Source organism: Fusarium proliferatum (genome assembly GCF_900067095.1).
Source record: "Fusarium proliferatum ET1 genome assembly, contig: FPRO_scaffold003, whole genome shotgun sequence".
In the NCBI taxonomy this organism is placed as follows: Eukaryota; Fungi; Ascomycota; class Sordariomycetes; order Hypocreales; family Nectriaceae; genus Fusarium; species Fusarium proliferatum.
Genome location: NW_022194792.1, coordinates 2,506,279 through 2,531,092, shown reverse-complemented (window position 1 = coordinate 2,531,092; position 24,814 = coordinate 2,506,279). Strand labels below are relative to the sequence as shown.

Below are 24,814 nucleotides of genomic sequence, written 5' to 3'. Positions count from 1 at the left end.
TGAATCTAAGATGCACTTTGGTGTTAATCTTACATGTAAACCTTGCTTCTGCAATCTGGTTGGTGTTCCACTAGCAAAGATACTCTCATCCTGTCCAGTCCTGGCTAATATGATGCCGACACTTTTCTCGTTCTAAGTGGTCCTGCGCAGCTTCTCCGCTTTCTAGGCGTTCAGGTCCAGGTCCTCCCAGTCAATATCCTTGAGAATCTTTCCAACCAGGGTGGAATAACGCAAATGTCCATTCACAAGGTTGCTAACGTCGTGGTTTTCGACACCATCCGCTCCCTGGATTCGTTGCAGGCCTGCCACGCCGAAGTGAATGTTGGATGTACGATACAAAAACCCTAAAAGATAGTCACTTTCTGAAAAGACGTTGATTAGCCGACCAGACACGACACTCTTGAGGGTCAACCAAACCCGGCTCTCTGAAGGAGCGGGTGTGCCCATCAAGACGACGGAATCGATGAGGCCGAACTGACGCCTCTCGGCAAGAATCATCAGACAAACATAGATAGCTCGGGCTGCCAAGCTGAACCCAATGAGGGATACAGGGCGGTCTCCTTGAATCTTGCTGCGCATCACAGCGTCGGCCAGCACCGCGCCGGCTTTCTCAGCGCGAACCATGCCCATGCTCCAGGGGTTATCAATGATCTTGCTCACTTTCATGAGCTCCATTGGCCAGGTAGCTTCGATAAGGCTTGTGAAAACTATTTTTTGTCAGTGTTTTTTGCTAATCGTAAGAACCTTCAACGTACTTGTTCGCGAAGATATAGCTTTCTTGGCAGCGGCCCAGGCTGAGCTTTTCACAACCGTCTCGAGAGCAGTACCTATGTTGTTGAGGACGTTCATTTCCCATCGCAGAACGTAAACCTCCCCATTATCTCCAAGAATCTTCCAAGGCCCAATGAGGTTATCCTTGTCTGTTACCCAACCGTTCATAGCAATCACCAAGCGCAATCGTCGGCAGCTGGCTGGGATAGCTTTTGCATCAACATAATCCCCTTGAAGTCCTCCGCGGGTAGGAACAAGTCCAAAGTCCTGAATGTCTCGGGAGAACGACTCAATCATTTTCTCAGTGGGTCGTGCCATATAAATCCCAAGCATCGAGCCAGTAGAAGGGCCGTTGTCTGCCATAGGTCCCAGGAGACCAGCAGCGTTTGGAAGTCGTAGTCCAAGCCCACCATGGGGAGTTCCGATACCGACAGCAATGAGCTGTGTTCCAAGCCGGAAGGGTCCAGTCATGGCAGCGATTCGTGCCTTTGATTTTAGGACAGTTTTATTTTCATCTTGATCCGGTTCAGACGCTTGCTCAATGGCTGCGTCAACTGCAAGTTGGCTGAAACCCTCCGCGATGCGCTTCTCTTCCTCATGAAGCACCTTCAGGGGAAGGTTCAGGGATGAGGTCAGGTTCAGAAGAGTCATACGAGCATATGCAGTATACTCCTGAAGCGAGATAAGAATCAAAAGTGAGATGTGCAGCAACAGCTTGCGCTTATCGAGTGGCAAAGTCCAGAGGGAAGTTGGAATAGGGGGGAAACGGCGAGATAGTTCACGATCAACGTGATTTGAAGGGGTGCGGGGGGTACCTGGTTAACATCAGCTTTGAAAACACTCATATGCCTTCAACAGAGAAAGGCAAACCGCCAAGGAACTTGTGTTAACCCACCAGTTGCTAGTGTTAGGCCTTCAACACCTCCAGTGCCTCCGCGACCACCCCCTCTCCCACCACGAGCCACGCGTCCACCTCGTACAGCTCGTGCAGTTCCACGTCCACGGCCACGACTGTTAGATTGAGAACCATTTGATTCCATGACACTTATATCGCGAAGACGCTGCAGAAAGATTGACTGCCACTTTCGGAAGAAGATAAGAGCCTCTTTCTTAAGCTCTCTCAGCTGAGGCATACTGTTCTCCGAGTTCTCTGTATCTGGGGACTGACTTGTATCAGCAGCCTTCTGTGACACCTTTGCTACAGGTTTGCGGATAGAAGGAGCTCGAGGTTTCACGTTCTCTTTTCCATTCGTCTTGAGTGACAAAGCTAGCCAGTGATGATGGCCTATGTCGCCCAAGTCTCCCAGAGTAGGTGTGACAGGAGGAGAATCAAATATGACACTGATGTCGTTGTGAAGCTTCTCTGTAATGGCAGTGATAAGAGTGTTCAAGTCGTTCTTCTCGGCGATAGAGATAACACCGGTCAAGTCCACTGGCCGGCGAGGGACTGGACTTCCTCGTCCACCTCGAGCCATGATTTCGGTGTTTGGAATCCTTGAAAGCTAGATGGCTGACTGACCTGCTTGATTAAGGCGGAGATCTGACGATAATTCCTGGTGTCGATCTCAAACAGTCTTCTTTTCGTTTGTAGAGATAAAGATCGTGATAGTATGAGTGCTTTGAGTGTTAACGATGATCAAGTTGCGTCAAATTGTGGTATCAGTGAAAGGCGCAGACGATCAACACAACAAACACCTGTGCTTAAGTTGCTTCTTAGACTGAAATGTGTCTAGTGCTGGGCATCTCAACCATGGAAAACATATAGTCAAATCAGTCAAACAGAAGTCGTAAACAAGTGACCGGCTCGATGTAGTTGGTATAGCAAAGCCGAGCGAACAATTAAAGAGAGCGAACAAAAGCACCAGAAGCAGTTGTTGGTAGCGGCGGAAGTGAAGTTACCAACAGAGAATGGCCGGATGAGAATAGAAGGCAGACAGAAAGAAGAAGAAGAAGAAGAAGAAGAAGAGAAGGCAACATGCCAAGCGGAAGGAAAGATACGGATACAGTCGCGTCGTTTCCGAAGCAGAGTTCTTGCTTTGCATGTTTACAATGCGGATACAGCGAGGAAGAAGTTCATGAAAGGAAGGAGTTATGGGAGAAATTAAAATACAGAGGAAAGTGGGAAGGGAGGCGACGAGGTGACAATGGAAGGAAGTCAGGGAAGGCAGGAGTGAATGCGGTGCACCTTCAGGATGATGCTTCACCAGAGGATTTGACAGTGTCGCCAGCTGGCAGCCGAATGTGACTGGCTGCTGCCGCCTCAGTGCCAGTTAGATCAACCACTCCATATATACCTCCTATGTAGGTATATACCACCTTTGCCTCAAAATGCTCGCCTTAGTACCTAAGTACAGTAGGTACCCAACTCCCGCAGACATGGGGGCAAACGCGGGTACAGCAGTGTCACAATGTACGATGTGTATGGGGTCATTCGGCTCACTGCGTGCAGCTGCTCGTCTATTACCTACGAGTGTATGTATTGCTAGACAGAAAGGTATGGACCCGGATTGCTTCACTTGGCTACGCCTTATGTATCTGCATGCGGTCAGGTCAGTGAAACTCGACATCTTTTTTACATTTTGATTGCCACTGCCATATTCTATTATAATATTCGTTTTATCCTGAATCCTTCCAACAAACTTTTCATCAAGACTATCACTGCACACAACAAAAGATACTTTGACCTCTGGATGAAGGGGGCTGTAACTCCGCGACGTTGTGTTACTTGCAACCCGGACGGAGGTTGTTTGGTACCCTTTGAGCTGTTAATCGATAAGAAGATGTCTGGGTGAAAGACACCATCAACCCTAGCCTTCGTTAAACTAACAGTGCGGATGTATATAAGTGTGGACGTTTGGAACCAGGCTACAGGTCAATATTGTAACGATCAAGCATACCAGCCACACTGTCATTCAATCGAGCATGTCAAAGCAATCGGGCTACGAGTGTCACGCAAAGACATTCGGCTTCACTACCCGGTGTATCGTGGCTAATCGATGTACAAATCAGAGGGTTGTGCTACCGTATTTCGGTCGAGCCATCGGTGAGCATGAGGCGGGCCGCGTGACGGCTGCAAAATCGATGCGTTGCAACTGGAAACTTTGTATGAGAATATCGCATCTCTGTGATTTTGGCGCCTTTCAAAAATAACAGTCCGAGTGGGGAAAGCATAGAAGCAAAGAAGCAAAGAACAGATCATACGTGTGCCTGGCAAATAGCATGGTCAAAGCACATGGGACACTGCATCCCTATTCAGACCCTTCCATTTCATGATATCTCTGATGCGCCGACACAGCGAACAAAGGAATACAATGACCACAAAGAGGGCATAATGCATTGTCACCCATGTCCCAATCATTTTCTTCTTCGTCGTCACCGTCGCCTTCTAACACCGTTTGTGTAATTTCCTCACTCTGTGCAACATGCTTGTCGTCCATCACTCGAAAGGGTTTCAGCACTTCGTCTTGACGTTTGAACATGACAGATATATCCCTGCCAGCTCCCGACTTGTCATCCGCTGCACCAACAACCATGTTTGCCACGCAGATATTGAGCATCTGTAGATTCCACCGCTGTCCCTTCTCCGGGAACAGACGCCGGAGCAGTGGTAACAGAGCTTCACTAACAAGCCGTTCCGCAATATGAACTATGTCATCTTTGGAATCAAAGATGAAATGCGGTAAAGTCCCAGATCGAGAGACGCGACTGTAATTCTGACCTTGCGCTGAGTGCAGATACGCCCATGTCCTGAGCGCTAATCGCAATGTCTTTGGTCGGGCAATCCATTTTTGTGCCCCTGGAGTGTCTGCCCCATCGTCAGGTACGAGAAGGTCTGTCCTCATTCTTCGAATGAGTGAGCATGATAGCTTATGTAGCTCTTCCGTTATTTGTGCCAGCGTATTCAAGCCCTTATAGGTATCTTCGATACTAATCTGGGTTGGCACATCGCTGGCTTCCTTAACCTCAGTTGCATCGACTCCATGTAGTAAGCTCCAGATTCGTACACCTACCCCTTTCTCTGACCCAGGCCCAGTAAGTAGTTTTTCTATTGCTCCGGGCGAGATGTCAGGATGGAGGCGCACCTCGGCAACTGTCACAGGATTGTCACTCAACTCTGGGATCCCGGATACACCTTTACTCATGTCAGCACCAGCGTGAGTACCTAGTACCTGAACCGTTTTAAACCCTAGCCCGGGAATTCTTCGCAATTTGTGGGTGTCTACGAAGGCGATAACCTCGTCTTCAGTAATAGCCATTAGTGTCGTTTGGTTTCTAGGCTTATTCTTGCTGCCGACAAGTTTGCTGAGCATCTTGTTAGTAGAGATCCCACAAGTGGATGTAAACCCATATTTTTCTTCCACCTGCTGTCGTAGGAACTGGGCAAAATGCGATCCCAATGTGAGGCGCATATAGGCTGGGTTGCTTAGGTCAGGGGTGGAAATGGCTAAGCCTTCAACACATCCGGCAATCCTCGTCACATCGCAGTGAAATCCTTGTTCAGGATCACTTTTAGAAAGGCAAAAGAAAGATTCTTCTAGGGATGCCCGGTTGAGACAGGATAAGTTGTACTCAATGATATCCGTTACGTCTGCGAGAGCATTGTGGTCTTAGCCAATACTATAATTTGTTTAGGTTGCGAGATGACAACATACCCATGAACACCTCATCAAATCCCAGACGTTCAACTTTGCGGTTCCAGGAAAAGGTTTTAAAGAAGTTGAATAGTGTCTTGCTCATATCACGGAAGGGGGTGAGGTCTTCGCCGTCGACGAGGACAAGCTCCGGGCACAATCTTTTCGCTTCGGAGACGGACATAAGCTTTGTGAGACCGCGAGCCCGAGCATTGTAGTTGCAAGTCGCTAGACAGTTCTTCTGCTTGACGCCCAATGGCAGTTTCTTGAGCTTTGCGTCCTTGTTCTCAAAGACCTGTGCATAGAAACAGTCGTAGTCCTATACAGTCCAGCCAGTTAGCAACGACCAAGGCTATGATTGGAGCTTGGTGGCTGGAACGCACGAATTGCAAGATAGTTCGAGCGTCATCCCTCTTAGGTCTCTTCTTCCTCGGCGGCTCCATCCTTGATTATGGCTGCCAACCTAACTAACGGGCGAAGGATTGGGGAACATGGGCTCAAGTTTCATGTGCGAGCGGACGGATGGAAGTTGTCGAGAGTGAAATACACCTCGATGTTCAGGTCTAGGATGTTCAAAGAGCCAGTTTATTTGAAGCCGCGATCATGTGAATTCAAATAATGCAGCGGCGTGCAATGGAATAGTCGGCACAGGGAATCACTTCTGGGCATGAAATTCTGGGAATGCACCATCAGTTCGGGTGCTCGTTCACGTTGTGCTTGAGGTGGGCTGCAAGTTAGCGGTGTTGCCTTCTACCCTAATAGGTACAGTAGGTCCCCAAGCTACTAAGGTAAGGTACCTTACCTAGTAGGCAGGTAGGGGTATGTACCTAGGTATGGATGGAAGGTGCCCGTGCCCGGGCAGGCGCTGGGTCTGTCCACGATGGAGGTTGCCTGAGGCGTCAATGCGTCCTTACCTCCATTTCTATGGATGTGATTTACACGACGCCCTGCATCATCATCATGTTACCCGTACCAGCAAACAACGATTGGTTTTCTTGATGGAATGAATCACCTGGATTTAATCGCCCGAAGAGCAAAAAGGGTCTTGTTTTTCGAATCTGATCTGGTGCAGAAATAGACGCGATATCTACAATTTTGTTTCATGCGACTCTCTCTCTCTCCCCCTCTCGACACATGGTACCCTCATGTTCGTATCCACAGCGAATAAGCTAATAATTTTGCTTTCTACATTGCGATGAAGCGGTAGAAATCAATTTTCAAAGGACAACAGTGAAAAAGTTACGGGTGCGGTACCCATTTTGTGACATGCTGTATGTCAGTCATTCTCAGGAATACTGCAAACACCCACACCTCATCCGTGCTTTTGACGAGTAGGTGGACTCGATGCTCGGTTCGATATACAGTCACAATCTCGCAGGAGAATTCAGCATCTTGTCTGTACGATCCAGCCACTTCTTCAACTGTCTCCGATCCTTCTCGACTCAAGTGAGACTGACTCTAGTCCCTCGCTTTGATCCTTGTCAGGACATACACTACGACGCAGTTTCAGCCATCCACAGTTGCGCTGTAGCCGCCCAAGTATATGCTCGATTTGCAAGAGAAGGTTGTCTGGCCCAGCCAATGGCGTCAACTCTGGGCTTTGAAAGATTTGCATCGGGACGAGACATCCTTACCGCACTTGTTAATTGTTTCCGGACTTTGGTAGTTGTTAACAATCACTCTTCTCATCACATTGTTATTCTTTGTTTGCAGAATATCCGCGCTTTTGTGTCAGCCCTAACTAAACAAGCGCAATTTCAACAAAGATGGCCGAAGCTTTGAAAACAAGGGCAAGCCTTGTCTAAATCATGGCTTAGAACATGGCTGAGCATCACCCCGCCGCCGTTGGATTATTGTTCTCGTCGAAGGATCATACCGACTTTTCGAAAAAGCCCCTAGACACTTGGGAAGGATCGTCTTTGTTTAGGTATACCAGCAAAAGATGTTCTCAAAAACATGACGATAGGGCAAATGACCAGTCACTCTTTTCTTAACTCCTCCATGCCAAGGCGCCATGTCGTCTAAGGGAGGGGACATTGGAAATCCTCTTGCATAGACGCCAGCGCGAGTGAAAGAGCCGACTTGTTAGCCGCGTGATTGGACATGGTTGAAGCTCACCAGGATCATACATTCAACTTCGGCGCTTGCGCCTCTAACGCTTCCCACCAAGTTGCTCTGACGAGCCAACCACAACTCCCGCCAATGACATCCTCGTCAACTTGTTACGCTTTTGGCAGGCCAGAGTCTCCCAGGGCTGAATCCTTCTCAACTCCCCGATATTTCCGCGTCTAGGTCATGGAAGGCTTATCACACTGCATGCATGCCTAGGGGCGCTTGTTTGGGTGTCGGGACTGGGTCAAAGAGCAGATGAAAGCCCTGGTCATGTCTCCACGCCCACCCAAGATCCAGTGAGATGCATGTCTCACTTTCGATCATCCTATATAGACGCAGAGTCCTCGTTTCTCGCTGTTTGTTCGTGTTGTTTCTGCGTTTTTGACATTGCAACGTTTTTATAATCCCTGTCGGTTCCGACCTCTCGGTAACAGCATCTCCGCCTAGGCCTGTTGGACGTTGGTTGCTTGTCTGTTGGTTGACAGACACAGTCACTTGCAACTCAACGAGGGAGTTTGGCAGCTCCTCTCTTGTGTACTCCGGCACAACAGCCTTCTTGGTCTGCCTATCAAGTACAACTACAGCTACAGCTACAGCTACATCTAGCATCATGGCATCTTCTCAAGTTCCGCCCAAGAAGCCCCGGCTTTCACTTCAGATCAAGACAGCATGTAGTCCGGCCACCAGGTCATCGAGAAGTTATGCAGTGGATCCAAAGGACCCAACTGCCTTTAACACGCTGTCCAATGTCTACGTTACCACAATCGAAAGAGCAACCCCATCTCAGCATGAGCCCATTACTGCCATCAATACTTTCCAAGCTTTCAGCTTGACAACTCCAGTGGAACGACAGGACCCGAAACACAGAGTTGTTACGCCTTATGTCGCTTCATACCCTGAGACTCCTTCATCCGATACAGCTCCTTCACCAAATCCAGGACTGGAAATCAACTACCCGAGCACAATGACCGCCACGCCTCCTATGTCTGCTGGTCCGATGGATTCAAACACTCCCAAGGCCTTTAGCTTTTCCCCTGCTGATATATCCGCGGCCCCAGCAAGGAATGATAGCTTACAACCCGAGAAGCGTGCTCTTACTCGCCCACGAACTCTTGCTGAGTTGACCCTGCAGGCCCCTTACACACATCCTCGATCACTTCACAGTATTTTACGCAACTCGCCTCTTCCTCCACCTACGGCCATTCCTCCTCCGTCTCCACGGCGACAGTCACGGCGGCTCCAAGATAGAGCAAATCGAAGAGTGTGCTATAATAACCCCCTCACTCAGGAGATTGTGACAAACAAGTACACGAAATCTCACATTGACCTCCTCGTTGAGGAGGCTTCACCACACTCCCCTCCATGCGTGCCCCCTCAGCCCCAGAGTGCCATCGATCTAGCCTTGGCATTCACACCAAACGAGATTCAGGATGGAGGACAGACACCCGGGCCTTTTGAGGACATGCGTCGCCGCATGACAGGACTGGCCGCATCAGGTACTCCGCTCTCCCCATCGGGGCCTAAGGGCATCTCAAAGCGCAAGAAGAGGGAGAAGAAGCGTCGGTGGGTGTGGACAATTGGCCAGGAGGAGGACGGTGATGACGAGGACATTGGAGGGTCCATTGCTGCTCTGAGAGCTGAGGCTGCCAAAACCAAAGATGTTGAAGAGATCAAGACACCCGTGACGGCCATCAAGGCACCCCTCATCACCTTTCTCACGGCACCCACACCAAACACGGATAACTTTCAGAGCTTGAGTGGCATCTTGAAAGAGGATAACGACGTTGAAATGTCGGACACGAGCAGTTGTCTTTCAGTACCAGAAGGGTCTCAGCACATGACTGGTGAGATGGACTTGGATATCAAAACTCCAATCGCGCGTCAAGATGAGGAGAGCCAAGTCATACTCATGCTACCAGAAAATACTCTCAGTAGGCTTGGTTCTAGTCCTGGTCTAAAGAGGGATTCTCCGGTGCCGCCAGATATGCTACGTACAGATTGAATAGGTTTCAAGAAAGATATGGATGTTTCTTTATTGGGCTTATTGCATTACCGGTGGTCTTGGAGCATTTGATTAAACGGAGTTCTGTTACTGTAATTTTAAGGAGGGATCGGTAATATGAGGATACCAAGCTCAACAGTGGGGATTTATGAGAAATGAAAACATTAAATGAACATGAAATTAACTCTTAGCCCAGTTCCATATCTCGTGCGTCTCCATTGTCATGTAGCCCTAACGCATTGTGTCACGGGGTGTGTCTATGCGCATAAGTCCAAGACGCCCATAGGGTTCGCCATAGGGTAGCTGCTAATCAAACTTCTGGTGGTTTCAAGCTTATCATAAATGGTAATTATGGATAGACGAGCCAACCAAGGTGGACAGAAATCTCGAAAGCTGTTAGAATACTAATAAGATATGTGATCCTGGAGGCCGCTGAGACCTATATCTCTACGAAAGGGCCTTGGGGTCACAGTGTTAAGCCGAAGTCTCACGCTATTGGATCAGTTGTGCTCTTTCAGGCCTTTACACACGGGAAGTCATGCACGAGTCAACAAATACAGCAGACTCAAACGTACTCATTACGTTAAATCATAAATTTCCTGTAAAAAAAACGCTCAAAAGATCATTACATGTCCACCGGTACGCGCTCAGCTCTCAATAGAGAGTGCCTTAGCACCAATTAGCTTGCCGTCAGCGTGCGAAACAACCCAATACTCGGTTCTCGTAGCATCTCTCGTCACTTGATAGACACGAACATCATTACCCTGAGAGGCTTCTCGAACAGCCTCGATGACGTCGGTGTGTTTGCCGTGAGAGTCCCAGTTGAGAGGATCAAGGATCTTGATGTCTGCCGAGTCCGGGGAGGAGTGCTTGATGAGTTTGGCGAATTCGGCTAACAGCATGTCAGTTGATCATCTTCATCGGTAGGAGTGTACTTCTTACACTCGCTGGGGAGACCATTCTTGCCCTCCCACTTGAGAGAAACCTCTTGGAAGGGCTCGTCTGCGTCGGATGTGTATACGGCGTTCTTGCACACGTCGCTGATGGGTTTGGGGACTTGGGCACCCTGGTCCTTTGTCTTGAATGTAGTCTTTTCTTGAGTCGCTGCACCAGCGCCGGTGTCTTGGTTGGCCTTGTTCAGGAAGGCCATGTAATCGTCGTCGTTTGACATGTTGAGGGATCTGGTGTTGCTGACTAGTCTTGTGCTGTGTCGAGAGGCAGTTGTTCGCGGGAGGACGGTTTGATGTCGAGAAAGAAGAGAGCCAAGATTCAGGTTGAGGAGGCGTCTGAAAGGAGTTCGAAGTGTCATTGGGAGAGATGTCAGCTCAGGCGTCAAGTCAAAAGCTGTAACGCAACATGCAGATGCAAGTTTGGGGAGTGGGGTGACGTCAGGTATGAGATTCGCAGCAGGGGTACATCGGCCAATCACAACATAGATCAGCACTACCTAAGGTAAGGTAATCCTAAAATAGGTGGGTACCTTAGGTAAGGTAGGTAGTCAGTATTTAAATGGAGGCCATTCTATCAAGAATATAGTGCATTTGCCCCTACCTCTTCGATAGGTTTATTAGATGCCGGCCCTCCTCAGACGACCTAGGAACTTATCCTCTTTGAGTTCCTCCAAATCAATACCAAAGAACTTGGCATATAAAGGCGCCAAATGATGAGGTCCGCACGGTCGAGCATCACCGCTAGCACGTCGTTTGTCGAGGAAACCACCCAGCAGTGTTCGAACTGCGGTTTCGAAACTATTCCCTTGTTGTGAGATCAAATCTCTATCGATATCTTCAATACCGTCAGCTGCAACATGGTTGACAAGGTCAACATCTATAATCGCTGCTTTGACCATTGCTGCTTGTCCCTTATCAAAATATGGGCCACTGATATAGTGTTCGTCGATTGTAGAGTTGAGGCGCTTCTGTGAGCGAGAATCTTTAGTAACGTTGAGGAAATCGTGAAGAAGAACTCGGATCCTGTAGCCAAGTATGGGATCCGTTGCGACAGTCGAGGTCGTAATGAGCGCATTTGCTGGTGCTCTCGAGGCGGCTCCCGTGCTATTGTTTTTGCTCTTCTTTTTGCCCATGACTGCGTATCAGTCAGCGGAATGAACAAACAAAGAGCAATTCCCGCGTATAACTACTAGGTAGCAGGTATTCACTGCACAAGGTCAAGTTCGAGTATAAGTAAACCACAAAACGGGAGCTTCACTTGGGAACAATAAACTTTACTTTGCACATAATGCAAGCATAAACCTAGAAAGCTAGAAATATACATCTTAACATGGAGCAGTCAGTACATTAACGCGTGTCTAAAGTATAACTAAGGTTAAGGCAACAACTACAGTATTGTATCCTTTTTTCTCTTCCCCTTTTTTTGGGCAAAGTGTATGATATCTGCCTTACATTATTATAAACATTACTCTTAGTGTGACGTTAGTGCTAGATTAACATCTTGAGATCTCGAAACAGAAGTAAATTGGCCAATAATTAGAGCGTCCGTACAGTTCGAGACGGATGATGGAGTGAAAGCTTGTCAGAAAGCATTTCTAGTCATGCCACAACATAAGGTAGGTAAGTAGGTACCTATCTGCATGTCTCGACACCAAGGTCTCGTTTGGACAGCTACAGAAGGCGGCACAAACACAACTCAAACACACATTCACCGGAGAGCAAAGGTACAGTCATATTAACATTGGGAATCTCGTTAGAATTTTTGAAAGCCATCCCTCTTCTGGCTGGACTTTTTTTTTACGTTCCACGCCAGTTATAACCTAACCCAGCCCAAACGCAAGGCGTACAGTAGTAACGAACCAACCCTCGACACCGGTGCAATGAATTGGTCAAGACAAGAAAGAAAACAAGCAGCCGCTTTAAGCGGAGGCAAGATCCTTCTTGAGGGTACCCTGGTACTGCTTCTTCTCCGCAGGAGTCTGGAAAGCACCGTGTCCGAACTCGGACGAGGTGTCGATCCACTTGAGGCTGACCTTCTCGAGGGCTTTTCGGGAGGTCTGGGGGAACATGGTCTTTCGGAGAGTCATGACTCGCTTCTTGGTACCAGGGATAGAACCCTTGACCATGACGAAGTCGTTGTTGACCTCACCATAGCGGACGAAACCACCGAGACTATCAAAGTGTTAGCAATTGTCAGCCGATACCTGGCAAGATTGGGTCAACATACGGAGTGATGGTCTTCTTGGTGACATCGATCTCAGTGGCGGCGTTGTCGTCAGCATCGCCCTTACCAATGCGGTAGATCTTGTGGTTGACCGAGGTTCGGTGATGGTAACCTCGCTGACCAGCACGGGCAACAGTCCACTGGACGTGGGAAGGATGCCAAGCACCGATACAAGCAACCTTTCGGAGACCCTTGTGAGTCTTGCGAGGAAGCTTCTTGGTACCCCAGCGGGCGGTAACACCCTCGAATCCATGACCCTTGGTAACGGCAATAACGTCAATCATCTCATCCTGCTCGAAGATGCTGGAAATGTCAACGGGCTTCTCGAAGAGCTCCTGACCGAAAGAGACCTTGTCGGCGATGGAACCACCGTTGACCTGGATCTCCATGAGGTGGGCCTTCTTCTGCTTGAGAGGGGTCTTTCGGATCTGGGTGTGGGCGAGGACACGGACGACGGTGCAGTACTTCTTGATGCGCTCGAGCTCGCGGGTAATGGAGGCACCGCTGTTCTCGGAGTGCTTCTTGGCGTACTTGGTGAAAGCCTTCTTCTTGCTCTTGTACCAGTTCTTGTAGAATCGGCGCTTAAGCTCGTCGCCCAGATGCTCGGCCCAGACGGTGGTGAGGGATCGCAGGCCTCGGGGAGTCTCGATGTATCCCACAAGACCAACAACGATCATCTAAAAGATGTTAGCCATAGGCACATAGCCAAGCGGGCTGCATTGTTCGTACAGGTGGGGTATCGACGATGGTAACAGCCTCAACAACCTCCTTCTTGTTGGCCTTGGCGCCAGGTCGGTCGAGGTCACGAACGATGGTGGTCATACCAGCCTTGTAACCCATTGCGGCTGTCAGGTGGACAGGCTTCTTAGGGTCATCCTTGGGGAAGCTGTTTGTCCCAATGCATTAGCCAATGTCTTCCTCAGCTGGGAGAGATTGCCAAAAAGCTTTTCTTCTTGTTGGCGTAGCAGAAAATACTCACGACTTGACCTTTCCACGGTGACGAGCAGCGCGCTTCCTGGGCAGATAAGCCAGGGAGCCGTGGCGGGGAGCCTCATACTTTCGGTGCTGTCCATATTGTTAGTTTACCCAAACTGAAGCAATTGCTTTCGTTGTCGAGATCTTCACTCACACTCATCTTGGGCTGGCTGTGTGGTTTGAGGGGGTTAGTATGAACCTGAGTTGTCAAAGCCTGAGAAAGAAGAGATAAAGAAATAAACTGTGGGCGAAATTTTAAGCGAATCGCTCGAAATTCGTGGGGTGGCCCGTGCACACACAGACCCACCGCCCTTCACTCACCGAGCCGACACCGAAAGAATCGAGGGCTAGATTCTACACCGACACGGTAGCCCTCTAGACTCTCACGTGAATTCGATAGTTTCTGAAAGTGGTCTAGCGTGATCATGTCTAGCAGGGGTAGTGTGAAATGTCTGCAGCCCAACGTCACTGGATGGAGAACACGGTTTGTAGCAACACAAGATACAACTGAATTTTATTGATCAGAGTAAGGAAATTAATGTGCATAATATTCTTGTTCGCCGGTGAAATCGTAGCCAAGAAGGACTATAACCCCCGGTTTTGAATTTCTGTCTCGAGCCTCCCCGTCCAAACAAAAGAAACCACGCCCCCAGATAATAGTGGTATACAAAAAGGCAGACTAATCGGCACAGATAAGAGATGTCTTCAACTCATAAATAACAAGCAGCTGTCAAATTATCATTCATTCAACTTTTGTGACGGTACCAGAAACTCCGTTTACACCAGCATTCGCGGGAGTGGATGTCTTGGCATCTCCAGCTGCCGAGCTGGGACCAGAGCCATTCGTGACAATAGTCGCCTTCTTCTCGTCTTCCCCACTGTCATCGTAGTCCTCGTCAACGTCCATCTTTCTTGCTGCTCTTTCAGGCTCGGCAGGGGGAGCTGCGCGAGGGGGAGGCGGAGCATGTTCCAGACTTGGGGGGCGATCTTCTTTAGGCGTAGCGGATACTGGTGGCTTCTCGTGAACGACACCAGACATCGGAGTAGGTGGCTGCTGCATTGGTGGTAAATGGCTGGGACCAGAGGCGTGGCTCGGGGGGTGGTGGGCTGCTTCTGAGGGATGATAGCTCTCAGTGGCATGGCGAGGGGCTGATTCGGGTCTGCGGGGTTCCTCGCGGCGTGGTTCATCAGGTCGACGAGTATCATCAGCCCGTCGAATTTCGGAAGAGTTACGACGATAGTTATCACGAGGAGGAGTAGACGGTCTTCGATGACGCATGTCGTCGAGTCGAACTCTGTTTTCCTCACTGGCTTGCTTCTTGGCAGCAGATTCTTCTTCCCACTCTCGCATGCGCTTGGGGCCGACTGAAGGTGGCCGGTCATCCATTCTCTGCATGGCAGCCTCCGCTACTGCGGGTGGAGGAGGCGGTCCTGGCGGTCCGGATGGTCCTTGAGGGCCATTCTCAGTTCCCTGAGCAGCCATCTCAGGATGTTGAGGATACAGAGGAGGGGCCTGGTGCTGAGGGTATGCGGATTTTGGTGAAGGCATGCGGTTGTCATGAACAGGGCGGCCATCAGGTCGAGGGCTGTTGGTAGGTCGGAAAGGAGCCATGCCGTTAGGACCGTTGGGGCCATTAATGTTGCTGGGTGGGGGTGCTGATGCTGACGGTGTTGCTCCACCCCAGTTAGGATTTGCGACTCGTCGCTCAGAAGCGGGAGCAGAAGGCTGGGATTGTGGAGGGGCGTGCGGTGGTTGAGAGTATTGATGGCCGGGAGGAGGAGGGGGTGTTTGACCACGGCGAGGGCCGCCTCGGTTGGGATCGTTATAGGGCGGGCGCAACTGCTCTTGCTGAGGGCTAGGTTGTCGCAGAGGTGGTGCAGGTCCTCCACGGAAAGGCTCGCCTCGGGCTTCATAAGGATTGGGAGGTTGCGGTGGAGGGTTGATGTTAGACAGTCTGCCCGCCCAGTTCTCTCCTGGGCCTTGAGGGGGTGGTGGAGGACCGGCCGCAGGCGGCTGTTGAGTTGATCCTCCCCATTGTGGTCCGACGGGGCCAGCGGCCTGGTAAGCTTGCGGGTGAACATCTGCAGGCTGAGGAGCAGGAGGAGGTCCCCCATTGGTACCACCAGAGCGAAGGAGCTGAAGTCTTGCCTTGATATGGGGGTTGTTAGGATCTAGTTCAGCAGCACGCTGGTAAGCATCTAGAGCATCCGTGATCTGGTTGTTACAGCTTTCGTACTATCAAGTTGTCAGTACACAGCCAAGGGGGAAAGGGTTGACCGATAAAACATACCAAAGTTCCCAGATCATACCAAACTTCTGAGATATAAGGGTTCAGCCTGATGGCGCGAGAATAAGCGTCAAGTGCGTCCCTGTACTGGTTGATTTGATAGTAAAGCACACCGATGGAGCACCAGAAAGTTGGGTTCTTTCCATCTCTATAAACAGCTTGTTGGTAAGCCTCATAAGCTTTTGGATACTTCTGCTGCGACATATAGCATCGGCCCAAGAGATACCAACTCTGGGCATCTTGATTGTCTGGTCGCATGTTAGACGGGTATTAAATTGCTTTGCGTTCATAACGTACCTGCGCCGACCGACTTCTCCAAATATTGGATGGCTCTATCTTGGCTCTCATACGTGTTGCTCTGCTGGTGATGCAGCCAGCCAAGCTGCTGAAGAACCTTGGCATGGTTGGGTGAATGGTCGAGGACACGTTGGTAGGCAGCCTTAGCGCTATCGAACTGTATCAAATTAGGCATGTCGTTATGTTTGCTGCTATGGCAAGACACTTACATCCTTCTGCTGCTCATGGACATGACCAATCTGGAACCAGATGTCTTCCTGCGTCAAGGGACCAGGAGGAGAATTCACAATGTATTTGAAGCACTGCAAAGGTTAGCTATGCGCATCCAAAGTGGGCAAAAGACCAGAACGTACCTCGAGACTCTGAACCCACTTGTTCTGTTGTTTGTATATTATACCGAGTCGGAAGTAGATCTCATTTGCTTTCTCGAAATCAGGCTGTATGTTCATAACTTGAGAGAACGCTTCTTCGGCATAATCGTAGCTGCCATATCGATCGTACAGTATACCAATACCATACCACAACATAGGATCCTGCGTTGTCTTGTCAGCATGTTGCGAGCAATACAAATACTCCGCCTGGTGTGCAATCACTCACCTTGGGGTCTCTCAAGTTAACCAAAGCCTGTTGGTATGCATCATAGGCCTTTTGCAGGTTCTCTGTCATTAAATAACAGTGCCCTGGGTAATTGGTCAGTGTCGTGTTGTCGCATCATGGCAACAAACGTACCGAGGTTTCCCCAAGCTTCGCCGTTGTTGGGCTCAAGCTGGACGATGGCGCGGAAGAACTCAAGCGCCTTCTCGAAAGCTTCACGGGTCTTGTAGAGGAGGCCAATTGCGTTCATGGCCTGGGTTGAGTTGGGGTTGGCCTGAAGAGCGCGCTCGTATGCGTGCATGGCTTCATCTGGATTGCGCAAAACCTCCGCATAGCTCCCTATACATACGTCAGCCTATGTCTTCTTGTCTTGCAACGCGACGCGACAACCACTAACCTATCTGCAACCAGACAGCCTCATTCATGGCCGCGATCTGATGTGATGGCGCAAACTGAGGCGGCGGCGGAGGGGGCGGGGGCACCTGGCCCTGATGCTGTTGCATTTGCATCATGGTCGGCGACGCGTGATGGTTCGCCATTAGGTCGGCACTGAAACTGGCGACGGAGTTGCTATGGTGCAGCAGGGGTCGGACTTGACAGCTGATGTGCGACAGACGCGAAGTCGAATTAATACCACGCGGGTTGAGAGAGAGGAGAGTCGCGGTCGTGATTCAGAAAGCTGCTCCAGCTCAAGGGTTCGTGATGAGTTGATGATAGTTGCCCCTACCCGACGAGTAACAAGGGCGAAGCGAATTGAACAAAATGTCAATGCAGAGCCGCGGCTAAGGCTGGAGCGGTGCGAAAACAATACGCAGGGAAATCGAGGGTCAATGGCAGCCCAAATAGGAATAGAAGAGAGCGGGATGATGAGAGAGATAAGATACAGGGCAATCCAAGGCGCGACGGATGAGGCCTTTCGCGGGCATGGAATGCGTTGCAGAAGAAGAAAGTGAGGAGTACAGGACGGGGAGAAGGACCTGAGCAAACCCGTTCCAAAACTCACCTAACCCACGACCAGCGGGCAATTTAAGCGCACGGTGGCGTGGAGTGGGATGGGGGATATGAACCCACTCACACACACTACCCGGACTCCATCCAACCCAACTCAACGCACGCGCTCTCGAGGCTCGAGGCTCACTCACGGTTAAGTTAGGTTAGGTTAGCTCATAGCTTACATACAGCCCACACACCTCACACCTTTCACCTCACCTCACCTCAGTTTCCGATGCTGTACCCGGCAAATCACACCCTCCCTACAACGCCAACCTACTCTGGCTTAGCCTACATGGCTTGGTAGCCTTCACTCTCTCTACCTAAGCTGCTAAGGTAGTCCCCTACGTCCCTACGGCCTACTGCCCGGTGGCGGCTTACAGGCAGGCACGTACCACCTAAAGTAAAGTACGTACTGGACCTGATACCGGCCCTGCAACTGCAACTGCAACTGCAAGTCTGCAAGTCTGCAAGCTGCACGCTCAAAGGTAACCTAAAGCTACCTAAGCATGAGATAAATATGGAGCGCACCGAGCAGGTCCCTGTCCCTGTCTTTCAATTCTGCGTCGGATCAGTTGCGCTTTGCGCAAGGGATCGCAGAGGCTCCGCTTCAACCTTCAGTTGACAAGACGCAGCGCAAGAACGAGGAGGACTCGACAAACGGGAGTAATCAGAGTTACGATTTGGCTATGGGTTACCATAGGTTCCGTCAATACGCTTTGTTCATTCACCATACCATTTTATCCCCCGGTATTGAAACGAATATTAGCAATAGTAGTAAAAAGTATGAGTGTGCCTATCCTGTCACGTCCGCCTTCATCATTAGCATTGATATTCCGCCTCTGCTTATCTGGTGCTAATCATAGAGAGGGCGGATGAATAAACGTCATGGAATAATTCGGGCAGAGACTTGAGCTCCAAGTCAAATCTATCAGAAACCACGTTTCAGCGACTTTATTTCAGGTGCCACAGCGACTCTCAGTGTCATTTTTCAGTCTGTCATACACAACTACGTTTAAAAAGGCTGTCTACCTTTGAGCGTCTGTCTCTTCGCTCAAAGTCGCGCATGCATCGATAGTGATGATGGTGTTCATCTCGTGCTAGGGTGCCAAGCGAAACGATACCGATTTAAATCCAGCAACGCACGTCCCCCATCTTCCATTTTGTGTGGCGCATCCCGTCTGAAATGCATGCCAAGAGGCTCCACCGGATACGTACCTCAAAGAGACCTGACAGTCCTGGGGAGGCGCCCGGGCTGTCTCGTCTCTGCCAGGGTGAGGTATGGCACCGAGCTTAGCACTGAACAGATTAGGGATTGAGGTGGAGGTGAGACAACAGCAGAGTGATGGGTTTATAACACAATGAGCATGCAGACCTATGTACATACGTCTTGATGGGGCAAGCATATCTGCACGAGTAGCCTCTTCCAGCGACCGCAAGAAGAAGTTTCGGATTGCTTGTAACCATCTATCTGGCTGCGGTAACCTGGACAAAAAGAGAGAGCCCAAAACACACAATGGCCACAGCTGATGAGCGACGGGTGACAGACACATGATATCATCATGTATCAGACATAGATTGGCGAGAAACATGATCAGAAAATAACGAGGACGAGCAAGCAAACGAATCGTGCAACAACGACACAATCCCCCTTTGAGAGGCGATGATGTAGCTGTGGGTGGATGTTAGGGGAGGCTGGATAATAAATTGTGGCCCATCAGATCGAGGCGGTGGTGGCTTTGCGGAAGCACTAAGGTAGAACAGAAAATGGAATATTATTATCGCAATGGAATGGCTAACCATTTCACCGCTTGCCGGACTCGCCACTAAACTGTTCCGGAAGTCTCCCACGTGTTTCGGAGCCAGCTTTCTCGTAAGCAAGTCGTGCGCCGTTTCGGAACATGACATCTTGTTTTGGCCTGGGAGGGGAGATGGCCCGGACCAGGGAAACAACTTAACGAGCGAGCGGGAGGAAAAAGGGGTTTCCCGGGCCCAAACCAAAGGTACATATTAGCGCATTATGCCCTCTGGCCCTGTCACTCTGGTGATATTAACAACATCCAAGATTCAATTCAATAATTCTCTTTTCCTCAATACTATCTGACGTGCGTAGAATACCTTAGCTATAGTAGCTACGTATTCTGACTTGAAATATGCATGTATATAAAAGAGGAAGGAAAAGCCGCTGGTGTAAGTGTTTTCAGACCATTACCAGTATATTCATGGCCTAAAGCAATTGAACTGTCGCTACCAATGTTAGTAGTATGAAGAGTCTCCCAACCCAATGCACGATGACAGCGATAAGCAATATGATTCGTGGCTCAGCTGGCAGGGCCGACGATGCTCAGAGAACCCATCACCACGGTACGGTGGCTAGCTGTACGAAGTACATCAATTTAATTCAGCCGTGCAGACAGGTCAGGCGTTGCTAAATAAAAAGAAAGGGGAGCACCATGGTTTTGGCTTGGGGTTCTCTGCTTTGTGCTTGGGCCAAGGTCTGTTGTCTGACTAGCCCCAAAGCAAGAGACGACAAGATAGCTGGAAGCCAATCGGCAGAGTCATTCCTTCTCCGCTGCGAATGGACATTGGATCGATGCCGTTGGTTGGATTATAGGTGAGGTGATGCCATCCATTGCTGGGGAGGGGGCGGCAACGCGCTTGTTGGCAGTTTGGGGATGCACCCAAAGAAACCTCAGGGCAGAAAATCACAGATAAAGTTAGATAACGATGGATGGCTGGTTAGGGTTTGGTCGAGGGGGAAACGGTGTTTTTTTCTTGACGATAATCTTCCGTCAAAAATATAAATGTATTGTTTTTTTTTTTTATCTCGTATAGCCATCATCCAGGGGAAACAATAGCAACAAGGAACAAGGGGTGTCTTACAGTATCGTCGAGTCACATTTTGTGTGGACGGATCAATGAATGCCACTGGCTGATACCCGAGCAGGCGAGAGACAAGAGGTGAGGCTCGTTCATGAAAAAAGGACGGGCCACGGGATGGGATGGCCATGGGTATCCGCGGTAGCAACTGAATGATGGGAGGACTCTCTTCCTACGGAGCTAGGTCCAGGAAGGACGCCAAGGCTCGTTTAAGCTGGGGCTGTCTACCTAGGCGTGACGATGCAGATGGGGGCGGGAGATGACAAGAAAAGGTGGGACAAGGGGTGAAGGGCAGCTCCGGGGGAAGAGTTAGGGGGGGAGGGGGGGGGTGAATTAGTCATAGGCGTGAAGCTAGGCCTGGGCGTTGACTCTGGGATCAACCGGCGCCGGGGGCTTAGGAAATGGGGACATGGAGCTGTGGAGTGGAGAAAATGGGACAGATGATGATAGCGGGCTTGCAGTTTTTTTCTTCTGGCGGTATCTTAGGTATTAGATGAGGTGGTTTAGGTAAGTAAGTACGTACTCTTCGACACAGATCAGCAATCAGAAAATATCTCTTGTGTCCCAGACTCCCAACTACCGGGTAGCCTAACCTGAACCCTAGACCTTTGAGGAAGATGGGCTGACAGGTCCATGATTTTGTCAGCATACCTTACCGACACAACTCAGTTTCGGTTTGGTGCTTTTCGATGCCTGGGAGTTGTCTGAGTCTTGTACTTGACCTGATGGCATCTGTTCAAGCCAACAACGTGAGCGTAGCTGTCACTAGATTGGGAGCATTCTCCAAAAATCTACTCACCACGTCCTGCATCCAAGCCTCTGGAGCATCCATGTCAGTTTGAGGATCCATGTGATCCATGATTATCACCATCTGCTCCTTGGTGTCATGTAGGCCATTGAGCACAGAGTATATATGCAACCGAGGACACGCAAATGCGGTGCGACCACAAATCGATTGCATCCGCATACCACCTCCAGTACCCAAAAACCATCTCCATCGTCGCGAGAAACGACTTACAGGCGATGCTACATCGCGCGAGGCACATACATATCGTGCTGAATACTGGTCTCCAAGCAAGGCTACATGCAGCCTCAATCACGCACCAGCCAGCTTCCGCTGCCGTTCTCCGAACGTTGCACCGTGACACACAAGGTGCACAACAGAACAGCCAAGCGCTTTTCATCGTGATCTGGTTCAGCCTTGGCAATATGTGTGCTCTGCAATGATTCTAGCCCTCAGCTCCCCAGAGTAGGCCCAGTAGCTTATTGAGGAGGACGGCTCAATTTACCAGGGTAGCAAGGCCCTACGCAGGACTGACACTGCCCGTCCTGTAAAACACTCATGCCTGTGCTGGAAGCACAACACCCACTCTACAACGCCCCATGTACTGTATGTATGCGAACTTGCTTTTTCCTCGTTCTGTTGTGTTTTGTGAAGATCGATCTTATTCGCTGATAATGCGGCCAGGAGGGCAAGCGGCTATTGCTCTGGCTCGCTCACGTCAGGGTTTTGATTTCGCGGCTCTCGCTTCGTTTGTAATAAGGCATGAGGTTTGAGGTTGATTCTCTGCTTTGCTCTCAGTTGGTTTAAGGCCCCGTCATCTCTGAACGATGACAAGTCGCACCGGGCCGAGCCTCCGCAAAGGTGATCCGACCGTCGGGCATGGGTATTCGGTAGGAAATATACCTCGCGGCTCGGCAGCTGACAAGATGGAAAAGTACCTTATAGGAAAGACGCGTGTTTTCTCAACAGTAATGCAAGGTTTATGGAATACTAGCTCGAAATCTCAAATTGAGGGCAATTCTTGACTTTGGATCTAAATGACATTGTCTCGACTACGAGAACTATCCGGTTGACGGTAGGGATGAAGATCTATCAGTCTAGTGACGACCCAACCAGGCCAACGTTTCCAGTTCCATTGGATAGCAGAACCAGTACGTACATACATACACCTACGTACATAGGTGCTGGGACTGCCCGGGCTGGGTCTAGGCCCTGCAGGACATGGATGGGCGTGTTTTAGAGAACAAGAGACCACTCATCATTACCCAGGATCTGCCTAACATCTCTCCGCATAGAGATCGCGCCAGCTTTTCCTGTACTGCAGCCCTCCCTTCCCTTTGCCTTTCTACCCCTGGCTAGAGCCCCAACCTCCTCTTCCTTTCCTTCATTGGGCTATGTTTCAGAGGCAGAGAGGAGCTCAACTCGCTAATTGGCGTCAAGATCGATCAGTCGTGATATCCATCACTGCGGCGCTTTAAAGAGTTTTAGAGTCTCTAACTGAATATAAGTCTTTTTTTATTATCCAAGTTTTAACCTGCTTTTCAAGTAGATTTACAGACGCACACTGGACAATTTATCCCAACTACCGATCCACTATGGGGTCTATCGGCAACGACAGCTCATGTCTATTTAGCGCGAACGTCAGGGAGCACTTAATCTCTCTTCAAACCCTGAGCATAAGGGTCTGCATACAGAGTCATGTGACTTGGAACGTGATGGACTTTGAGTATGTGCTAGGTAGTTCATTCAATAGTTCTTCTGGACGGATTCAGACGCCTCACCGGTTAAAATTGACGCACATTACATATCTTCTTTACTCGTCTAGCTATTGGGATAATAATGAGGCTAAGAAACTCATATGACGCTCAGCACAAGGACAACACACTTGTCTAGTTCTTCTAGAATGATACTTGACAAGGTTTCACTCTTAGCGCATCTAATAGACCGCTGCTAAGTGTCCGCTTGAGACAGTCCCTGAAGCTCATAACCCTTTTTCACATCCTCGTCCCATCCAAGACTAGCAAGGTCTCATTTCTCGACTGCTGTGGTATCCAATGTCAGTCACATTCCGATAATCAACACTTAAGCGCAACACAGAATCACGCGCCACAACGAACGGTTCCCTGTCCCCCGAGTCAAGAATGACTGGCTCCAGCAGCCACAGAAAGAAGCAAAACTTCCTTGCCTCGTTACGTAGCGCATACGGTACCGTCTGCTTGTCTCACCTGCAGCTAATGTCCCCTAGTCACAGTGATGCGATGTTGACTTGGTGTAATGATTCACAGTTGTGGAACAAACAGTTGCGATTTCTGAGACTGGAGGGAGGGAGGGACATGCGTAGTGGAACATGGCCGTCAACCCGTATATGGGCTGAGACTGGTATTTGGTCTGATTATGAGTTTATCCTCATCTTATGCGGTAAGGTATAGTTCTCCATACTCTAACATTCCTCCGGGATTGGATTTTGTGCATAGCCGGTTTATTCATCTTATGTTGCATTTCCTGACCGGTCTCTGCAAAGTTCCAGAAGCATATTAATCACGAGCCATCGTGTATAATCACAGGTGTTGAAAGTCTGGAGGCTTTGAACCACCCGTAGCTACTCCGAAGCCTCTACCAATACCTGTTGCACATGCGCCGCATGCCAGAGCTTTTCATGGAACTGGCCCCTAAGTCTTCAGCAAGCAGATAATACTTACCCTTCACGATCATTTCCAGTGTTCTGCGGACCATGAACTCTCGAACTAGACAACAGGGGCAGCGCGAAGAGTTACTTTGAGTCAGTCGTCCGCCAACTGCCCTCCTTTGAACGCAGGAGCTGGTCTCATCCTAGAAGGACATATGTAATAGATCCTCCGGCCGTGGTACGAGTTCGAAAGAGATACAGGCCTCTCGATGCAATACATTCGATAGTGGCTCGGATCTTCCGATGGACATATTGTCTCATGCTGTGCGTAGTTCTGTAGTCGATTTTTCGTGGTGACTCTTGCTCGTTGTCATATTGTAATCTGAAGTTCGCGCCGTCTTCCGTACTTCACTCAACATCAGCCCAAGAGTTGCTGGGAATCAGAACAAAAAAAAACCAAGTAAAATATAAACTGTCAAGTAATGATGGAAAAAGTTCTTGTCGGTGGAGAGGCTCGAACTCTCGACCTTTGGATGACTCTGACTTCTCGCCAGATCAAACTGATTTCAGATATGAGACCAACGCTCTAACCAACTGAGCCACACCGACCGTTTTTGGCATTTAAAATGTTCAAACTGATGCTTAATAAGGTTGCGACAGATAGAAAAGGGTCAACAACCTTCAACAATA

At 49.6% G+C, this 24,814-nt stretch overlaps 8 protein-coding genes and 1 non-coding gene across 9 annotated transcripts; 1 reads left to right on the top strand and 8 right to left on the bottom strand.

The window, feature by feature from the left end:
* Positions 1-162: 162 nt before the first annotated feature.
* Positions 163-2,246, bottom strand: FPRO_06223 (uncharacterized protein; the record flags this gene model as incomplete). The annotated part of the gene is made up of 3 exons (XM_031228887.1): positions 163-707; positions 756-1,586; positions 1,667-2,246. The coding sequence occupies 3 exons, from the start codon at positions 2,244-2,246 to the stop codon at positions 163-165; spliced, it is 1,956 nt and encodes a 651-aa protein (XP_031079179.1).
* A 1,773-nt stretch (positions 2,247-4,019) lies between these two features.
* On the bottom strand, positions 4,020-5,845 carry FPRO_06224 (uncharacterized protein; the record flags this gene model as incomplete). Its single annotated transcript, XM_031228886.1, has 3 exons — positions 4,020-5,359; positions 5,424-5,721; positions 5,786-5,845. 3 exons carry the CDS (start codon positions 5,843-5,845, stop codon positions 4,020-4,022), a joined length of 1,698 nt encoding a protein of 565 aa, XP_031079178.1.
* A 2,279-nt stretch (positions 5,846-8,124) lies between these two features.
* FPRO_06225 (uncharacterized protein) lies at positions 8,125-9,516 on the top strand (the record flags this gene model as incomplete). The annotated part of the gene is made up of 1 exon (XM_031228885.1): positions 8,125-9,516. One exon carries the CDS (start codon positions 8,125-8,127, stop codon positions 9,514-9,516), a length of 1,392 nt encoding a protein of 463 aa, XP_031079177.1.
* A 647-nt stretch (positions 9,517-10,163) lies between these two features.
* Positions 10,164-10,687, bottom strand: FPRO_06226 (uncharacterized protein; the record flags this gene model as incomplete). The annotated part of the gene is made up of 2 exons (XM_031228884.1): positions 10,164-10,408; positions 10,459-10,687. 2 exons carry the CDS (start codon positions 10,685-10,687, stop codon positions 10,164-10,166), a joined length of 474 nt encoding a protein of 157 aa, XP_031079176.1.
* Positions 10,688-11,083: 396 nt separating this feature from the next.
* Positions 11,084-11,599, bottom strand: FPRO_06227 (uncharacterized protein; the record flags this gene model as incomplete). The annotated part of the gene is made up of 1 exon (XM_031228882.1): positions 11,084-11,599. One exon carries the CDS (start codon positions 11,597-11,599, stop codon positions 11,084-11,086), a length of 516 nt encoding a protein of 171 aa, XP_031079175.1.
* Positions 11,600-12,385: 786 nt separating this feature from the next.
* FPRO_06228 (putative 60s ribosomal protein l3 (rpl3)) lies at positions 12,386-13,825 on the bottom strand (the record flags this gene model as incomplete). The annotated part of the gene is made up of 5 exons (XM_031228881.1): positions 12,386-12,638; positions 12,694-13,367; positions 13,420-13,576; positions 13,670-13,755; positions 13,820-13,825. 5 exons carry the CDS (start codon positions 13,823-13,825, stop codon positions 12,386-12,388), a joined length of 1,176 nt encoding a protein of 391 aa, XP_031079174.1.
* Positions 13,826-14,407: 582 nt separating this feature from the next.
* On the bottom strand, positions 14,408-17,383 carry FPRO_06229 (putative TPR-containing protein Mql1; the record flags this gene model as incomplete). Its single annotated transcript, XM_031228880.1, has 8 exons — positions 14,408-15,901; positions 15,957-16,201; positions 16,251-16,407; positions 16,460-16,552; positions 16,604-16,783; positions 16,848-16,930; positions 16,980-17,183; positions 17,242-17,383. The coding sequence occupies 8 exons, from the start codon at positions 17,381-17,383 to the stop codon at positions 14,408-14,410; spliced, it is 2,598 nt and encodes an 865-aa protein (XP_031079173.1).
* A 1,541-nt stretch (positions 17,384-18,924) lies between these two features.
* Positions 18,925-19,387, bottom strand: FPRO_06230 (uncharacterized protein; the record flags this gene model as incomplete). Its single annotated transcript, XM_031228879.1, is given in 3 exon segments — positions 18,925-19,015; positions 19,053-19,209; positions 19,222-19,387. The coding sequence occupies 3 exon segments, from the start codon at positions 19,385-19,387 to the stop codon at positions 18,925-18,927; spliced, it is 414 nt and encodes a 137-aa protein (XP_031079172.1).
* A 5,236-nt stretch (positions 19,388-24,623) lies between these two features.
* Positions 24,624-24,733, bottom strand: tRNA. Its single transcript has 2 exons — positions 24,696-24,733; positions 24,624-24,659 (listed from the first exon to the last, which is right to left on the bottom strand). It is a non-coding gene; the product is annotated as a tRNA-Met (tRNA).
* Positions 24,734-24,814: the final 81 nt, after the last annotated feature.